The sequence below is a fragment of the Lemur catta genome, chromosome 1 (assembly GCF_020740605.2).
Source record: "Lemur catta isolate mLemCat1 chromosome 1, mLemCat1.pri, whole genome shotgun sequence".
NCBI classification, from domain to species: domain Eukaryota; kingdom Metazoa; phylum Chordata; class Mammalia; order Primates; family Lemuridae; genus Lemur; species Lemur catta.
In genome coordinates this window covers 116,417,921-116,435,846 of record NC_059128.1, presented here as the reverse complement: position 1 = coordinate 116,435,846, position 17,926 = coordinate 116,417,921, and the positions used below count along the sequence as shown (strand labels likewise).

General features: G+C 53.8%; 1 protein-coding gene across 3 annotated transcripts in view; it reads left to right on the top strand.

The window, feature by feature from the left end:
• CACNA1A (calcium voltage-gated channel subunit alpha1 A) overlaps positions 1-17,926 on the top strand; it is a 227,678-nt gene that overhangs the window by 186,608 nt on the left and 23,144 nt on the right. For 2 of the 3 annotated variants that reach the window (XM_045550620.1, XM_045550624.1), the window contains 5 exons: positions 62-226; positions 2,173-2,283; positions 7,494-7,577; positions 17,344-17,460; positions 17,810-17,875. In XM_045550620.1, the coding sequence (XP_045406576.1) occupies positions 62-226; positions 2,173-2,283; positions 7,494-7,577; positions 17,344-17,460; positions 17,810-17,875 (543 nt within the window). Of the gene's footprint in view, positions 1-61; positions 227-2,172; positions 2,284-7,493; positions 7,578-10,448; positions 10,455-17,343; positions 17,461-17,809; positions 17,876-17,926 lie in introns of all 3 variants that reach the window. The other variant, XM_045550628.1, reaches the window with a different exon arrangement.

Here is a 17,926-nt window from a genome sequence, read left to right as displayed (position 1 = left end):
GTCCGGGGTCTGCCGCCTCTTCCTGCCCCTGTCCCTTACGCCACTGGCCTCTCTCCCACAGAGGGCCTGCATCGACTTCGCCATCAGTGCCAAGCCGCTGACCCGACACATGCCCCAGAACAGGCAGAGCTTCCAGTACCGCATGTGGCAGTTCGTGGTGTCTCCGCCGTTTGAGTACACGATCATGGCCATGATTGCCCTCAACACCATTGTGCTCATGATGAAGGTAAGCCCCCCACGCCCGCCCCCAGCTCTGCCTACCCCGCACCTCGTTCCTGTGCCTCCCCCGGAAAAATGAACCCTCTGCTGTTTCCCAGACAGTCCCCATTCCATGTCACCTCTGAGCCTTTGTTCCTGCTATCCCCTCTGCCTCCCACACAGTTCCCTGGCCAGCTCCTTCTTCCCAGTTGTACCTGCAGAACCCTTCCTCCAGAAAGCCCTCCCTCATCTCCCAAGCCTGCACCAGATGCCCATCTTTGCAAACATCCCTAGTGTTTATCTCACATGCCATAAGATCATGGTCAGGTTGCACGACAGGGTCCCCAAGCAGCCTGTGGGCTCCAGGGAGCCAGACAAGTCCTGGGCGCCCCTGATTTCCTAGAGTTCAGCAAGGGCCTGCCTCAGAACAAGAAGCCCTCAATAAATGTTTGATGAATGAAATGAAGCAGGAAGCGTTGATGAGTCTTATGAACTTCAGGGCTTTATCAGGCTGCAAAGTCAGAGAACTTTCCACCCTGCAGCTGGAGTCCACAAGCCTGGATTGAAGCCGAGCTTTGCCAATTAACTCACTGTTTAACCTTGCACAAGTGACCAGTGACTTCTTGGGGCCTCAGTTTCCCTGTCAATAAAATGGAAAATATAATAATAGCACTTCCTCCCACTCCCAGCAGGAGGGTGATGAGGGTTGAAACTTCAGAAACACCCAATAAACCTACCCATTCATTCTTGAATAGCAAAAAAGCCACTCCAGTTTTACCTAAAAACTCTTCTGTGCAAGTTCTTTTCTTTTATCTTTTCATTGTTATTATTCTGAACAGTTTTGAACAAACAGAAGAAGGATAGAAGCCAGGTGTGGTGGCTCACGCCTATAATCCTAGCACTCTGGGAGGCTGAGGCAGGAGGATCACTTGAGGCCAGGAGTTCGAGACTGCAATGAGCAAGAGCGAGACCCCATCCCTACTTAGCCGGGTGTGGTGGCACGCACCTGTAGTCCCAGCTACTTGGGAGGCTGAGGCAGGAGGATCACTTGAGCCCAGGAGTTTGAGGTTGCAGTGAGCTGTGATGACACCACTGCACTCTAGCCCAGGTGACAGGAAGACTCTGTCTCAAATAAAAATAAAAATAAATTGTACAATTCAGTGGCATTTATTATTAATAATAGCACATTTGCTATGTTTTGCAACCACTGCCTCTATCTAGTTCCAAAACATTTCCATCACCCCCAAAGGAAACCCCACACCCATTAAGCAATCACTTCCCTTCCCCCATCCCCAACCCCTGGCAGCCACCAATCTGTGATCTTATCTATATGGATTTACCTTGTCTGAATATTTCACCGGTTTAAGTATCTTAAATGGTAGACACCACAATAGTTTGCCTTTAAATTCTCCAGCATGCATTTCTAAAAAATAAGAAGGTGGCTGGGCACTGTGGCTCATACCTGTAATCCCAGCACTGTGGGAGGCTGAGGCAGGAGGATCATTTGAGGCCAGGAGTTTGGGACTAGCCTGGGCAACATAGTGAGACCCCATCTCTACAAAAAAAATTAAAAATTAGCTGGGCATGGTGGGATGTACCTGTAGTCCCAGCTGCTTGGGAGGCTGAGACAGGAGGATCACTTGAGCCCAGGAGTTCAAGATTGCAATGAGCTATGACCACACAACTGCACTCCAGCCTGGGTGACAGAGAGGGAGAGAGACCCTGTCTCTTAAAAAAAAACAGAGCCCTATCAAGCCAGGCTGTCCCGGGAACAGGGGTGCCAAGACAGGACTTAGGAAGGGAGTGTTTTTGAGGAGCTGGGCTTTCCTGAGCTATTCCTTGCACAAACAAGGTTGCTCCGTCTTTGCCTGGGGCTGGGGGCACAGCCATGTGTCCAAGTCCTGCCCACGAAGCTGCTTCCCGGTTCCCACCCTTGCCAGCTGACCCCGCCACCTTTGCCCTTTCTTCTTCTAGTTCTACGGGGCCTCGGTTGCTTACGAAAATGCTCTGAGAGTGTTCAACATCGTCTTCACCTCCCTCTTCTCTCTGGAATGTGTGCTGAAAGTCATGGCTTTTGGGATTCTGGTAAGGACAGCCTTGGGGCTACGGCTGTGGGCTGGGGGGCAACCTGGGGGCACTGGGTGCTGGGTGATGGTCTCCCCACGTGGCCCCAAGACCCCCAACCTCAGTGGTGGGATGAACATCCTACCAATGGCCACAGACCCCACTTAGGCACTCCTGTGCCTGCCAGGTAATATCAGTGACTTTCAACACCTGAGTGTGACTCTGTGCCAGGCACTTGTTTATTCAGTTACTCCTCAAAACAATCTGATGGGTGGGAGTAGTTATTATCCATTTCAGAGATCAGGAAACTGAGATCAAAGAGGCTAAGTCTGTGGTATTCAAACTGTTTTAACCACAATCCACAGTAGAAAAGACATTTTATGGATGGGCTCGGTGGCTCACTCCTGTAGTCCCAGCATTTTGGGAGGCCGAGGCGGGAGGATCACTTGAGCCCAGGAGTTTAAGGTTGCAGTGAGCTATGATCACACCACTGCACTCCAGCCTGGGTGACAGAGCAAGACCCTGTCTCTAAAAACTATGAAATCAATTATCTACCCTTTTTGTATGCCGTTGTACTCTGAAGTTGCCTGTTCCAGTTGATTCTGATTCTTTTTCTTTTAAATGCAGTTTGTGGCCGGGCGCGGTGGCTCACGCCTGTAATCCTAGCACTCTGGGAGGCCGAGGCGGAAGGATCGCTCGAGGTCAGGAGTTCGAGACCAGCCTGAGCAAGAGCGAGACCCCGTCTCTACTAAAAAATAGAAAGAAATTATCTGGACAACTAAAAATATATAGAAAAAATTAGGTGGGCATGGTGGCACATGCCTGTAGTCCCAGCTACTCGGGAGGCTGAGGCAGAAGGATTGCTTAAGCCCAGGAGTTTGAGGTTGCTGTGAGCTAGGCTGACACCACGGCACTCTAGCCCGGGCAACAGAGCGAGACTCTGACTCAAAAACAATAAATAAATAAATAAATAAATAAATGCAGTTTGTGACACACTAACTTGATTTTATCTCCCACTATGCATGTGGTCTTAACCTTTGCACACCAAAGGATCTGTGGATGGGATACGGGGGTCCACAAAATTAGATGTGAAAAAAATTACATCTTTCGGCCAGCTGTGGCGGCTCATGCCTGTAATCTCAGCACTTTGGGAGGCCGAGATGGGAAGGTGGCTTGAGACGAGGAGTTCGAGAACAGCCTGAGCAAGAGCAAGACCCCATCTCTACTAAAAATAGAAAAATTAGTCTGGCATCATGGTGTGCACCTGTAGTCCAACTACTCGGGAGGCTGAGGCAGGAGGATCGCTTGAGTCCAGGAGTTTGAGGTTGCTGTGAGCTATGATGACGCTACTGCACTCTACCCAGGGTGACAGAGTGAGACTCTTGTCTCAAAAGAAAAAAATTGCATCTTTCTTTTTCACCAGACACTAACTAAACTTTAGCATTTCCTCCCATGCTGAAGGCAGACAACAAACTCCTGTAGTACTGTCAATATGACCTTTGTCACCAATAAAAGTCAGATACTTTCATACTGCTCTATAGGGGGTTTCAGATACCTCGAAATTTAGTTTGTGCTCAGAATTGTTTCCAAACGCTGATGGTTATTAAACCTACAGCTAGAACTTGTTATTTAGTGAATTCGTGAAGAAGTACATTAATTCTTAGATCACCATTTTTAAAAATATTTGATAGCTGTTTCGATATAACATCTTGCAATTCTGGCTATTTTATTTTATGCACTTTATGCATTCATAAGATTTACTTTGAGACGGCCTTCCCACATGGCCAAGGGGTTCACAGCACACACAAAAAGGTGAAGGAGGCCTAAGCTAATGGGTTTGGACTTGGGGTGACTGTGGTAAGTGACTTCTTGAAGGTTTCCAGTGGGTGGCTGAGTTCTCCTGACCACTGCCTTTGTCCGTCTCTCTGGAGAGGACGACCCATGTCCTGTGGTCTCAGCTGGGGCCTCAGGAAATTGAGTTCTGTCCTTGGCTCATGGAGCTGGTTAAGGGTATTGCCTTTAGCACCAGAGAGACCTAGACTCAAGTCCCGCCTTGTCCTATACCAGCTTTGTCACTTCACCATCCTAAGAGGGACCCATCCCCCCATCCACCCCAGTGGAGCCTTTGTAAGCGCCACACGCTCTAATGTGCCCTCTGGAGAGTTGAGGATAAAACCTGGCTCAATAATTATTAATACTAGGAAGGGTCCCAATGAATGTCATCGACCTACATTTCTCCTCCAAAGTAAAGCTTCTGCTTTATCATCAGAAGCACACAGGAAGAATTCTTAAAATCGAATGGCATCCCAGATCCAACTGCAGAAGTTCTAATGGCCACTTGATTGGGTGAGGGATCTCCAAACCTGTATTTTTAATGAGTGTTGGCTGGGCACGGTGGCTCATGCCTGTAATCCCAGTGCTTTGGGAGGCCAGGGCAGGAGGATTGCTTGAGCCCAGGAATTTGAGGCCAGCCTGGACAATATAGTGAGACCCCATCTCTACTAAAAAAAATGTTTTTTAAGTAACCGGATTCGGTGGCATGTGCTGAACTATTCAGGAAGCTGAGGTAGAAAGATCGCTTTTGCCAGGAGTTTGAGGCTACACTGAACTCCAGCCAGGGCAACAAAGTGAAACCTTGTCTCTTAAAAATAAAAAATAAAAGCACCTATAATTCTAGCACTCTGGGAGGCCAAGGCAGGAGGATTGCTTAAGGCTAGGAGTTTCAGGTTGCAGTGAGCTATGACGACGCCACTGCAGCCCGGTGACAGAGCAAGACCCTCTCTCAAACAAAGAAAAAGAAGAAAAGAATAGGCATCCCCATCACAGCCAGGGCTGTCAGACCGCACCGAGCACCGGCCAATTCTAGGAGGCACCAGTAATCCGAGCAGGAGCACCAACTCAGCTTTCCGGTCCTAGGGATGCTACCTGTGGGCTGTGTGACACAGAATGAGTTCCAGGACATGCAGTGGGAAGAACTCAGGCTTTGCTGCATCCACACCTGGGTGCAAATCCTTTCTCAGCCCCTTTCCAGCTGTGTGGCCTCAAGAGAGTCCCTTGGCCTCTTTGCTCCTGTTTCCACATCTGCAGGATGAGATGCACCCAGCCTGCCAGGGCTGAGGGGAGACGTGTCATGCAGTTATTTTGTTCCAAGTTGATCTTCCGCTGGTGAAGTGAAGTGATTCTTCTACCAGAGCCTGGAGCTCTTTCCCCTTCACCCCTGCCAATCCCACAGGGGCCTGCACTGAGCTCCCCCTTTCAGTTTTAACTAAAGCCCCAAGTTCTCCATGTGACATTCAGGACCTAGAGGGAAGCCCTTCTAATGCTCAGTGCTTGAGGTCTGTTGCCAAACACCTAGAAGGTTGTGCTTGTTTGCTTCTCCCCAAGATGCAGAGCCTGAGACAAGGATTGAGTGCAAGGAATGTATCTGGGAGGCAGGACGATAGCAAAGAGGGGAAATGAAGCAGCGACAGAAATGCAACCAGGGAAGAGTATGTCACAAAGCCAGTTCCACTGTGGGCAATTGGAGCGCAGTTCCACTGGGGACCTCCGGAAGGCAGCAGAGAGCGCAGTTCAGAGTCCTCACTCCCCAGGGGAAAGGAGCTGGGGTACTGATGCTCCAGTGCCCATCAGTCAGAGTCAAGGGCTGTCCCCAGGGGAGCTGTTAATTCCCTGGCAAATATGCAGCCAGAGAGAACCCTGGACAAAGGAGCAAAGGTGTGCTGTTGAGATACAAGAGGATACGGATGGGGGCCCCAGCAACATCTGCTATGATACCAAAAGTTCCAACAGAACCTGAACTCCTTGTAGGCAATTGTAAAACAACAACATTCGTCTGCTGAGTGCCTACTGTATACCAAATGCCATGCTCAATGGCCTCTGCCTTCTAGAGGAGGGTGCTGAGGCCCAGGTACTCAAACATGGAGTTAGGCAGAGAGGCTGCCTCGGGGTTAGACTGACCACCCCAAACCCCGGCCTGGCCTCTGCTTTTTTCACTTGAGTCCCACCAAGCCCTGAGGGAGGGCATCTGTCTGACCCATACTGGGATCCAGGCAGGGGTGCCACCCGATGTGGGCTCTGATGTGGGAGCAGCGTCCCCTCCTAAAGGGCCACACATCACCATTTCAGTGCTGGGTGGAGGGAGAGGCAGGGACCACAGGGGACCTTGTCAGGCTTGGGGCTGTGGCTGTTTACCAAACAGTGTGGAGTATTTCAGTATTTTAATGCCTGGGTGTCCCAGTCAAGCCAGTACGCAGCCCAGCATGTACCAGTCAGGATAGATCAAGTGAAGTCACAGTAACAAATAACCCCACATCTCGTCTCAGTGACATAAATCAACAAGCTTTTTTTTTTTTCACTCAGCAGGGAGGGCTGTTTGCCTCATGGATGCCATGGAGTAGCCACCATCCAGAATGTTACTGGTCACCAGGCCCAGGGTTGGGAGAGTCCTGTGCTGGCCAGGAAGTGGCTCCTGCTACCTCTGTCCACAGCACATCGGTCATACCTAGACACACACGGGGTCTAGGACCTAGTCACAAATGGCCCCATCTAATCCACAGGGGTCCAGGAAGGTCCCAAGGCCCCTGCTCCAATGCCCATTCTCTGTCCCTGTTACTGTCCTCCTTCTCCAGCTCAGGAAATGGAGGTACAGAGAGGTTAAGCCACTTGCTCACAGCCACACAGCTCTGGTGGCAAAGCTGGGATTTGAACCCAGAGACTGCTCTCTTAGCTGTCATCACAGTAGGGTCCTGAACACAGACTCTGGGCCCTCCCAGGCCTGGGTTCAAATCCTGCTCTACACCTCTGTGCTGCTGGCCTCAGGCGGGTGAGTGGCTTCGCTCTTAGAGTCCTGGGAAAAGGGTGACAATCCTTCCCTCTGGGATCTTGGTGAAGATCCCAGTGATGTTGCATATAAAGCCCCCGGGGTCTTGGGGAGCCCTCGGAAATGTCAGAGAGACGTTTCAGTGGTGCTCAGGTGGGGTCTGCAGCCTGCGCTGCACCCAGGCGAGTCATGGGCAGGCCTTGGAGTGGGTGGGGGTGTCTCAGAGAGGGGGACTCAGAGCAGATGACATCGAGCAGCCTGTACTATAGCATTTTGCTGTTTGAATGACCACGACTGTCCTGGGCACCCCGCTGATCAGCAGCTGTGTCCCTAATGTGCCCCCAGGACCGGCCTAGGGGGCCGGGCACTGAGCCCTCCGTTGGCATCTCTGTCTTGTGGGTCTTCCTTCTAGAATTATTTCCGCGATGCCTGGAACATCTTCGACTTTGTGACCGTTCTGGGCAGCATCACCGACATCCTCGTGACTGAGTTTGGGGTAAGTCTCCCACCAGCTGCCGTCTGGGCAGCTCTGGGCTGGACTTGGGCGGCGGGGTGGGGGAAGCAGTGGGTCCCGACAGCCACAGCTGGCTCAGGCCTGTGCTTGGTCGAGACCAAAGAGGGAGAACCAGGGCTCCTGGGGGCAAGGGCGTCCTCTAGGGTACCCCAAGCCTGGCTGTTGACTTATGAGTAAATAATGCGGCTGTGAGACACTTCAAGGCTCCCGAAGCTGAGCCCACCCCAAACACTGCACAGTGCTGGGGGCCCAGACAGAACCGGCTTCAAGTCAGTTGCACTTGAATTAAGTAACCCTCTCCTGGTTCATGGGCAGCGGGGACCCACAGCCCCCAGGCCAAAGTGGCGGACACCACTCCCAGGGCCTCAGGAGGGTCCCCAGGGTGTCCTCCCTCTGGTAGCCCCAGGTCGGGGACACAGGGGTCTCTGGACCTCTCTGCGGTGGCCCCACAGGCCACATCGTCCTTCTCCCTTTTTCTGGAAGACTCAGGGCCCTAGAATTCCTGTCCCAGACACTGTCCTTGGCCATCTGCCAGTGAGCCCAGGCGCAAGGGTCCTCAGGAGATGGAGGGAAGGGGAGGAGGGCCCCGCAGGGAGAGGGAAAGGGCACGGGGCATCAGAGCCGGGGGCCCAGCTGGTATCAACGGAGTCTTAATAACAATAAGAATAATAATGGCTGACAAGGGTCACACATTTGCTGTGTGCCAGGTCTGTGCCAAGCGTCTTACGTGGATTGGCTCATGGTCAGGGTCTTGGTGCATAAAGGAATTTCCTTGGAGTGTTCAACTGAAGCGATGCAAATGCACAGCCCGCTCGTGCAGGGTCCGAGAAGGGGACCGACGAGCATGGCCAGGTGCCTAGCGACCAGCCAGCTGCCATGGGGAGCTCTTACCTGCCCAGGTGCTGAAGTCGGGAGGGAACTAGAGCAGGAGTCTGTCAGGGAGAGGCTGCCGGGGGGAGCTGTGGGCAGGCAGAGAGCAGCAGGGGAGAAATAGCCCGACCTTTCTCTCCCCCCGTCCTCCGTCTCCCGCCAGAGCCTCCCGTTGGCCAAGGTAAACAAGAGGAAGCTGACGTGAGGCTTAGAGGCTGAGAAGTGGGAACAGATCAGGGTGGGGTGTTGTCCCATTTCACAGGTGACAAAACTGATGCTCAGTGCTCTGGGAGGTGAGGGACCCATCCAAGGTCACAAAGCCAGACCAGGGCAACTCCTGAGGGCACATTGGCAGCTCCTGGGGTGTTCCAGTCTGATCCCCCAGCAGAAAGGGATCAGTTTGCCCGCCCACTCTTACATTCGAGAAGGCTGGGGAACTACATTGTCTGATGTATCCCCTGGACACTCCCACCCAAGTGGTGTCCTGACCACACTTCTTTGCCTTCAACTCCAGCGAGCCTGCAGTTCCCCCTTCCCCTCACCACACTCCTGAAACTTCTCTCTAGAGGAGTCATGCCCACCTGGGGGCTGTCCCCACTGGAGTGTCCCCACCTGGCCACTCACCGCTGGCAGAGGGCCCAGAGGCTGGCTCTCATCTTCTGTCCTGAGTTTCTAGAGAGGCCTGGAGCTCCAGATGGCAGTCAGAATATCTTGCCATCCAACTGAGTACAAGACAGCCTTTGGGTCAAAAGGTTAGAAGGGGTGGCTGAGCTCCCCAGCTGAGCAGGTGGGAGAAGTTGGTTGAAACTTCCAATCACTAGTAAAAGATCTGTAGGGCTGGACCCCAATGGCCTACTCTCCTGGCTGACAGGACAGGAGAGAGCAGGAGGATGAGGCATGAGGACCCATTTAGGGATATTAGGACTATTGCAGTAGCCAAACAGCCCTCCCCAACAGCTGTTTGATCTTGGACAACTTGGTCTAAAGTGGAGTGGAGAATAACCATTGCAACCAATCTCATTGGATCTTTGCAAGACTCACATTCATGCAGGCACCCAACAGGCATGCATTGAGCACCTGCTGTGTGCCAGGTGGGCGTGGTTATAGGTGCTAAAGACAGAACAAGAGACAAAACAAAACAGACAGATATGCAGGATGTTTGGCCCCTTAGGGCTGACTTTCCGGGGGTGAGGGGCAGGGAGACAGTAACTTTTTTTTGCAAATAAGAGTGATTGGCGTGAAGCGCTTGGCATAGAACCTACCAGGAAATAAAGAATTCACAAATAGCAGTTATTATTATTGTTATTGTTATTATTACCATAAATGGACTTGGGTGTGCAGTTCATTAGCTGGCCCTGAATCATAATCATTTTAATTAGGGAAAAGCTAGCAGGTGGGTGTTTGGACCCCTCTGGGACCCAGCCTGGGGCAGGGGGGCCTCCCCTAGCAAACAAACAGTTGCCCCTTTCTGCATCCCAGGTAAGCCCACAGGGTCCAAGGCCAGGGCTCAAACTGGGGCAGGAGAGCCACACCCTGGGGAGGGCAGGTCCCCGGGGATTGGGGTGGCAGCAGAGGGCATGGGGCAGTAATTACAGTGCCGCCCATGGGCCTAAGCTGCCACCCCCCCCAAGTGGCCGGGGGTGACGTGGGTTTGCCCTTTGTGCGACGGATAATGACTGTGTTTCTTGTCTTGTCTCTTTTCATGCCTGCTCTTAAAACTGTATATTGGCGCAACGCCGTCTGAAAAACTCATCCAATCAAAATGCACTATGAAATTCATTTGTTCATCCATGACGTGGTCTGTGTGTTCATACACCAATGACTCCCAACCCACCGCCACCACCACCCCCACTCCCCGCCCGGGGAACTGAAACCCATTGGTTTTTTGGCACTGGTTACAAATCAACCTAAAAAACGCTGAACTCGCCTCCCCAACCGCCCCCGCCCGCCTGCTCCCCCTTCATCTTCAACATCTGCATCTAGAATCCGGTTGGTCTTACTTCTTTCTGAAGTCTAAATGCCTTACATTAACTGTGAACGCACCTTCTCGCATAGGCATTGCATGCCACACCCCAGCTTTCCAACTTTGGATGTCTGCCGCACTCCTCACCCGTCCTTACTGTCTGTCCGTCCTCCCACCCTTTCTTCTTCCTGCAGACTCCCTCTCTCTGTCTCTCTCTCTCTCTGTCTCTCTCTCTGGTTGGGTTTTCCGATGGGCTAGTTTCCGTCATTTGCAGAGAGAGGGATGGGTTATTCCTGTGCAGAGCCTCCACTGGGATGAGCGGGTTGGCAGTGCCCCTCACCCCATCCCGCACATGTGTCCCTGACACTCAGAGCCCTGGGAGGCTCACCCGCCCCCAGCCACCTCTCACCACTCCCAGCCCATTTGGCTCCATGGAGGTGGGGCCCCAGGAAGGCATCCCTACCCGCTCCCCTTTCCCTTCTGCTGCCCTTCATGCCTGTCCCAAGCCCATGAGCTCTTTGGGTTTGAATGGCAGAGACTTGACTCTTCAAGTCTGACGGAGGAAGCCTGAAGGCCACGCAAGGTGCAGGCCAAGGCTCGCAAGCATGGCTCTCAGGCCGGAGGTTTTCAAGGGGACCAGTGGCTGAGGCCCTCCCCTGGAGCCTTGAACTGCACGTGCATGCTTGCGCACACACACAGCCACGGCACACACACAGCCACTGTGCACAGTCACTATACACAGCCACGGCACACACACAGCCACTGTGCACAGTCACTATACACACACAGCCACTGCACACACACAGCCACTATGCACACAGTCACTATACACACACAGCCACTGTGCACACACAGCCACTGTGCACAGTCACAATACACACACAGCCACTGCACACACACAGCCACTGTGCACCCAGTCACTATACACACACAGCCACTGCACACACACAGCCACTATGCACACAGTCACTATACACACACAGCCACTGTGCACACACAGCCACTGTGCACAGTCACTATACACACACAGCCACTGCACACACACAGCCACTGTGCACACAGTCACTATACACACACAGCCACTGTGCACACACAGCCACTGTGCACAGTCACTATACACACACAGCCACTGCACACACACAGCCACTGTGCACACAGTCACTATACACACACAGCCACTGTGCACACACAGCCACTGTGCACAGTCACTATACACACACAGCCACTGCACACACACAGCCACTGTGCACACACAAGCACTGTGCACACACAGGCACTGTGCACACAGTCACTATACACACACAGCCACTGCACACACACAGCCACTGTGCACAGTCACTATACACACACAGCCACTGCACACACACAGCCACTATGTACACAGTCACTATGCACACACAACCACTGTGCACACAGTCACTGTGCACACACAGCCACTGTGCACACAGTCACTATACACACACAGCCACTGCGCACACACAGCCACTGTGCACCCAGTCACTATACACACACAGCCACTGCACACACACAGCCACTGTGCACAGTCACTATACACACACAGCCACTGTGCACACACAGCCACTGTGCACAGTCACAATACACACACAGCCACTGCACACACACAGCCACTGTGCACCCAGTCACTATACACACACAGCCACTGCACACACACAGCCACTGTGCACACACAAGCACTGTGCACACACAGGCACTGTGCACACAGTCACTATACACACACAGCCACTGCACACACACAGCCACTGTGCACACACAGGCACTGTGCACACAGTCACTATACACACACAGCCACTGTGCACACACAGCCACTGTGCACACAGTCACTATACACACACAGCCACTGTGCACACACAGCCACTGTGCACAGTCACTATACACACACAGCCACTGCACACACACAGCCACTATGTACACAGTCACTATGCACACACAGCCACTGTGCACACAGTCACTGTGCACACACAGCCACTGTGCACACAGTCACTATACACACACAGCCACTGCACACACACAGCCACTGTGCACACACAGCCACTGTGCACACAGTCACTATACACACACAGCCACTGTGCACACACAGCCACTGTGCACAGTCACTATACACACACAGCCACTGCACACACACAGCCACTGTGCACACAGTCACTATGCACACACAACCACTGTGCACACAGTCGCTATACACACACAGCCACTGTGCACACAGTCGCTATGCACACACAGCCACTGTGCACACAGTCGCTATGCACACACAGCCACTGTGCACACAGTCGCTATGCACACACAGCCACTGTGCACAGAGCCACTGTACACACACAGCCACTGTGCACACAGTCACTATGCACACACAGCCACTGTGCACAGTCACTATGCACACACAGCCACTGTGCACACACAGCCACTGTGCACACAGTCACTATACACACACAGCCACTGTGCACACACAGCCACTGCACACACACAGCCACTGTGCAGTCACTGTGCACACACAGCCACTGTGCACACAGCCACTGGACACACACAGCCACTGGACACACAGCCACTGTGCACACAGTCACTATACACACACAGCCACTCTGCACACAGTCACTATGCACACACAGCCACTGTGCACACACAGCCACTGTGCACACAGTCACTATACACACACAGCCACTGTGCACACACAGCCACTGCACACACACAGCCACTGTGCAGTCACTGTGCACACACAGCCACTGTGCACACAGCCACTGGACACACACAGCCACTGGACACACAGCCACTGTGCACACAGTCACTATACACACACAGCCACTCTGCACACAGTCACTATGCACACACAGCCACTGTGCACACAGCCACTGTACACACACAGCCACTGCACATAAACAGCCACTGCACACTCAGTCACTATGTACAGTTATTACACACAGCCACTGCACATAGTCACTGCATGTACAATCATTGCACAGTCATTAGTCATTGCACACACACAGTCATTACACACACAGTCAATGCATGCAGTGCACACATGGCCACTGCACACAGTCATTACACACAGTCACTGTGCACATATAGTCACTGCACACACAGTCATTACAGTTACCACATACACACAGTCACTGTACACACGGTCATAGCACACAGTCATGACTTCCATTCTTTCTTGTTTGTCCTCTAACTCTCTCTTCCTCTCTGGCTCCCCCACACACAGGTGCCTGCACGTGCACAACACTGTCCTTCTCCTCTGTTGCACTCACCCACCCTGCAAAGCCATGGCCCACCCCAGCACACGCTGCACACATCTCTCCCTGCCCCACTTCTCGGCTCCTCTCACACCCCTCACTGTTAAATCACACCTGCCTCTGCCCCTCCACTGCCCACTGATGACATCTTTGAAAGACCCCCAATGGCATCTTGCACTGGGATCCCTCCCCTGCTGACCATACACGTGCACTCACCCACCAAACATTTAATGAGCCCCTATTCAGTGCCACAGATGGCGCAGTGAGCAGAAGCAGACACCATCACTGTCCCCTCCCCCCACCTACAGCCAGATGGGAAAATCAGGCATTGGCCAAATAACCCCTTGACTCCACTTGAAATTGTATGTGCACGGGGAGCTGATGGATGACCAGCATTAACAAGGCAGTGAGAGATGCAAAGGGCATTCCAGGCCCAGGACAGCAGGTGCAAAGGCCCTGTGGCAAGATGGAGTGTGTGGAGGTCAGGGAATTTAGCCTTTATCCTAAGCACCAGGAGAGGCTCAGGAGTATTTAAAGCAGGGGAGGTGCAGGCAGAAGTGTGATGAGACATGATAGCTCTGGCTGCAGAGAAGGGAGCAGGTTTGCAGGGGCTGGGCTGGAGGAGGGCACCAGGAATGGCAGCGAGAGATGATGGTGGAGGAGAGAGAACAGTGGGAGAAGCAGCCATCCCAGAGCGGCCTCTGCAGGACCCGGGGATGGGTCAGGTCTGGGCTGATGGGATGAGAGGTGCCCAGTGCCCAGGGCACTCAGGTCTAGCTTAAAGTAGGGAGATGGACATTAGGGGATGCCAGGAAAGGGCCCAGTTGCTGGCGACAGAACAAGTGTGGGCATGGTGAGTTTTAGGTGCCTTGAGGACACCCCGAAAGAAGTCAGGTAGGCAGGTGGCTATGGGGCCTGGAGCTCAGAAGTGAAGTCTGGGCTGCAGGTGGCGTCTGCAAGCGGCAAGATGTCTCTGGAGCCTTTGGGTGGGTGATCTCCACATCCTTCTGAGCACTCAAGGGACATCTGCCCCTGGGCATGGCACTGGAGGAGAGAGGACCTCAAAGAAGCTGTCCCCACGCCTCCCTGAGCCTGTGTCCAGGCCCCCTTCTTGCTCTAGCCGGGGAGAAAGCACAGGGCAGGCTTTGAGGAGAGGAAGCTGCTCCTCCCAGGCTGTGGATGGAAAGACGGAAGCGAGGGACAGGGTACTCATCCGAAGTGCTGTGCGCACTTGAAAGATGCAGACGATGGAAGCGGTGGAGGGGTGGCTGAGGGCAGACTAGCACCCTGACGCTTCCCCTCCCCACCCCCTCGTGTCTCCTCCCTCCCTTGGCTCCCAGGAGGGCAGCTTGTTCTCTGCATGCGCGTCCCTGCCAGAGCCCTTGCCTTCCTGCATGGGGGCAGGCTCCTCCCGCTCTGCCCCGAGCCCCCCCCCCACCCCTCCCAAGGCTGCTTTCAGGGCCCGCCTGCCTTGCATGCCTGGCCGGGTCCACATGTTATGATTCACCCCATGGAAGGGATGGCTTGTACTCTGGGGATGGATGGGAGGGGGCTGGGAACACCTGAGCCATCAGCCCCATCCCCAGGTGGAGCTGGGTGGCCAGGCAGGGATGAGGGGTCAGGTCAGTGGGACACGGAGGGCCACTCTAGTAGCCGAGCAGGGCGTGGGGACTTGTTTGAAGCACTTGGGACATTCTCACAGTGGTTGAGCTCAACTGGACAGAGTAGAAACCCCCAGCCCACTTCCCCATCCTAGAGGCCTAAGGACCCTGATGTGTCCAGAGAGCCTCCTAGACATGGCTGCCAGCAGACCCAGAGGCCTCTTGCCAGCCTCAGAAATTCCTTGAATTCCAGTCCCTGCCTCTCGGCTCCCAGGCCAGAGCTAGCATAAGACACAGATCTGGTAGCCGGGAAGCCCTCCCGGCCCACCAAGTAGGATGCCCGTATAATTCACCATCCAAACTGGGACACTCTTGAAACCGGGAGGGATGCTGTGACTGTGTGGTCACCCTGTGCCATCTAAGGGGTGAGGACTGGGCCACATTAAATCATGCTACATGGCCTCTATCTAGGACTCCTACAAATCCCATAGAGCAGAGCCCGGTTAGGGAGGCCCTGTACTCCTCCTACCTACACGCAGCTCGGTTCCGGCCAATGAAGGAGGGTTTCTGTGTCCGCCCAAGGCAGGGGCCTCAAACCCAAATTCCTCTGGGGGCCGAGCAGACACCAGTAAACTGGGAAAGCAGGTGCCATTTCTAGAACCAGAGGGCCTTGGAAAACTCGAGAACACATGGCCTGCTTCCAGGGGGCAGTCACAGCAGGTCTAGGGTTGCCAGAAAGCCAGATGGGTGGGCAGAATCTCTTGGTTTTTAAACAATGGCTACAATTTTTAATTAACAACAAACAAAAACCAAAAAAACACTGCTCAGGCCCAACAACATAGCTTTGTCGGCAGCCAGATTTGGTCCATTTGTGACTTCTAGTCTCCCAGTCTTCATCACGGTCCCCTGAAGCCCCAGGATGGTCACATAACAGTGGCAGCCTATGCCCCCAAATCTCTCCACCACCATGCCATCCATCAAGTCCCTTCTAGCTTGTTCTTCTAGCTTGGGTGGGAGGAGACAGAGGCAGGGGCTAGAGAAGGGGACTTTAGCAGAGACAGAGGCCACCCAGGGAGGTCCTGGGGGCAGGGATGGCCCCACCTCCCCACCCCCAGCACCCGCCCCTCGGTGGGCCCGGGCTTATTCTGAACTCACCCACCCACGGGAGCTGAGTACTTCCTGCTTCCTGCAGGCCTGAGCTACTCCACCCAGCCCCAGAAGCTGAGAAGCCATCCCTGAGAGGGGGGAAAAGGGCCCCAAATGCATCTTCTCCGACTCAGCGGGCAGCGAGGACTCACCCTGCAGCCGAACAGCCCCAGCTCCCTCCCGTCCTCCCCATTCCCGCTCGCCAAGGGGGTAAGAAAAGATGCTCTTCACTTCTCCCGATTGGCTCGAGCCGCTGCTCCTCTTGGCCGTGGGGTGAGGTCAGGGCGGGCAGGAGCGGGTGGGCAGCTCAGCAGGGCAGGGCAGGGTGCCTGGTGAGTCCCGTGACAGATGCATTTCTGGCCCGGAGCGTAACATGCCCTCGGAACCCGCACTCGTCCACCAGGCCTGAGCGTGCTGGTGACCCCCATCCCCACCCCCCCCCACCCCCCACCCTGGTGTTTGTGCCTCGTACACGTGTGATGGATTCTGCAGCTTGACCCGCTTGTGTCCTATGGTCTCAGTGCATTTGGTTGTTGGGAGAAACAAAAACCATCTCGATTTTTTTCCTGATTGGATGATTCAAATATATTTTCTTTTACTTGTTCTTTTGTTATTTCTTCCCCACCCCCTTCCTTTTTCTTTCCTCCTCCTCATTGTGGGTGGGACTGGCAGGGAGGGTTTGTGCTTTTGAGTTAATGCCTTTTTACCCCCTCCCACCCTCTCTCTCCCCGATTTCGTTCCTTTTTTGAGTTTTTCCTCTGCACCATTGCATTAATAGTGCTTCCTCTCCTCTCCCTCCTTATTTGGGGTCTGGCTTGCTTTTTTCCTATTGGTTGGCTTCATGTAGGGGCCTCTGTGAATGGTGACAGCTCTGAGCCCCTTGGGGTGGGTGGATAGTCACCCCTTTTCCTCCATCTCCCCAGAATAACTTCATCAACCTGAGCTTTCTCCGCCTCTTCCGAGCTGCCCGGCTCATCAAACTCCTCCGCCAGGGTTACACCATTCGCATCCTTCTCTGGACCTTCGTGCAGTCCTTCAAGGTGAGCCCCTGCCCCTGCTGCTGGTGCAGGGCTGAGAAGCAGGCAGACCTCCGCGCTCTGGCTGCATGTATTAATGGCAATCAGGCTGAAAGTGCCTCTATGAGCCTCCACTTTGCAGAGAATCTGTTGTTATCTGCAGGGGCTCTTGTCTAACTTCCTGCCCCTGGTGTGTCTTCAGAGTTTTAAGGGTCTCACCCCAGAGCTGCCAAAGATGCCCGCCAGCCCTGGCAGGACTCTGGCACAGCATGTGGCCACCAAACCCAGTGGGGGAGAGCACTGAGCCAAGGGAGGGGAACAGTCCAGCTAAGGGGCCCCCAGCACCCGTCTTGATTGCCTTCTTCCCCACCAGGCCCTGCCGTACGTCTGTCTGCTGATTGCCATGCTTTTCTTCATCTATGCCATTATCGGGATGCAGGTGAGTGCCGGCAGCCCCTAAGGTGCCCAGAGCCTCCCAGGGAGGGCAGCC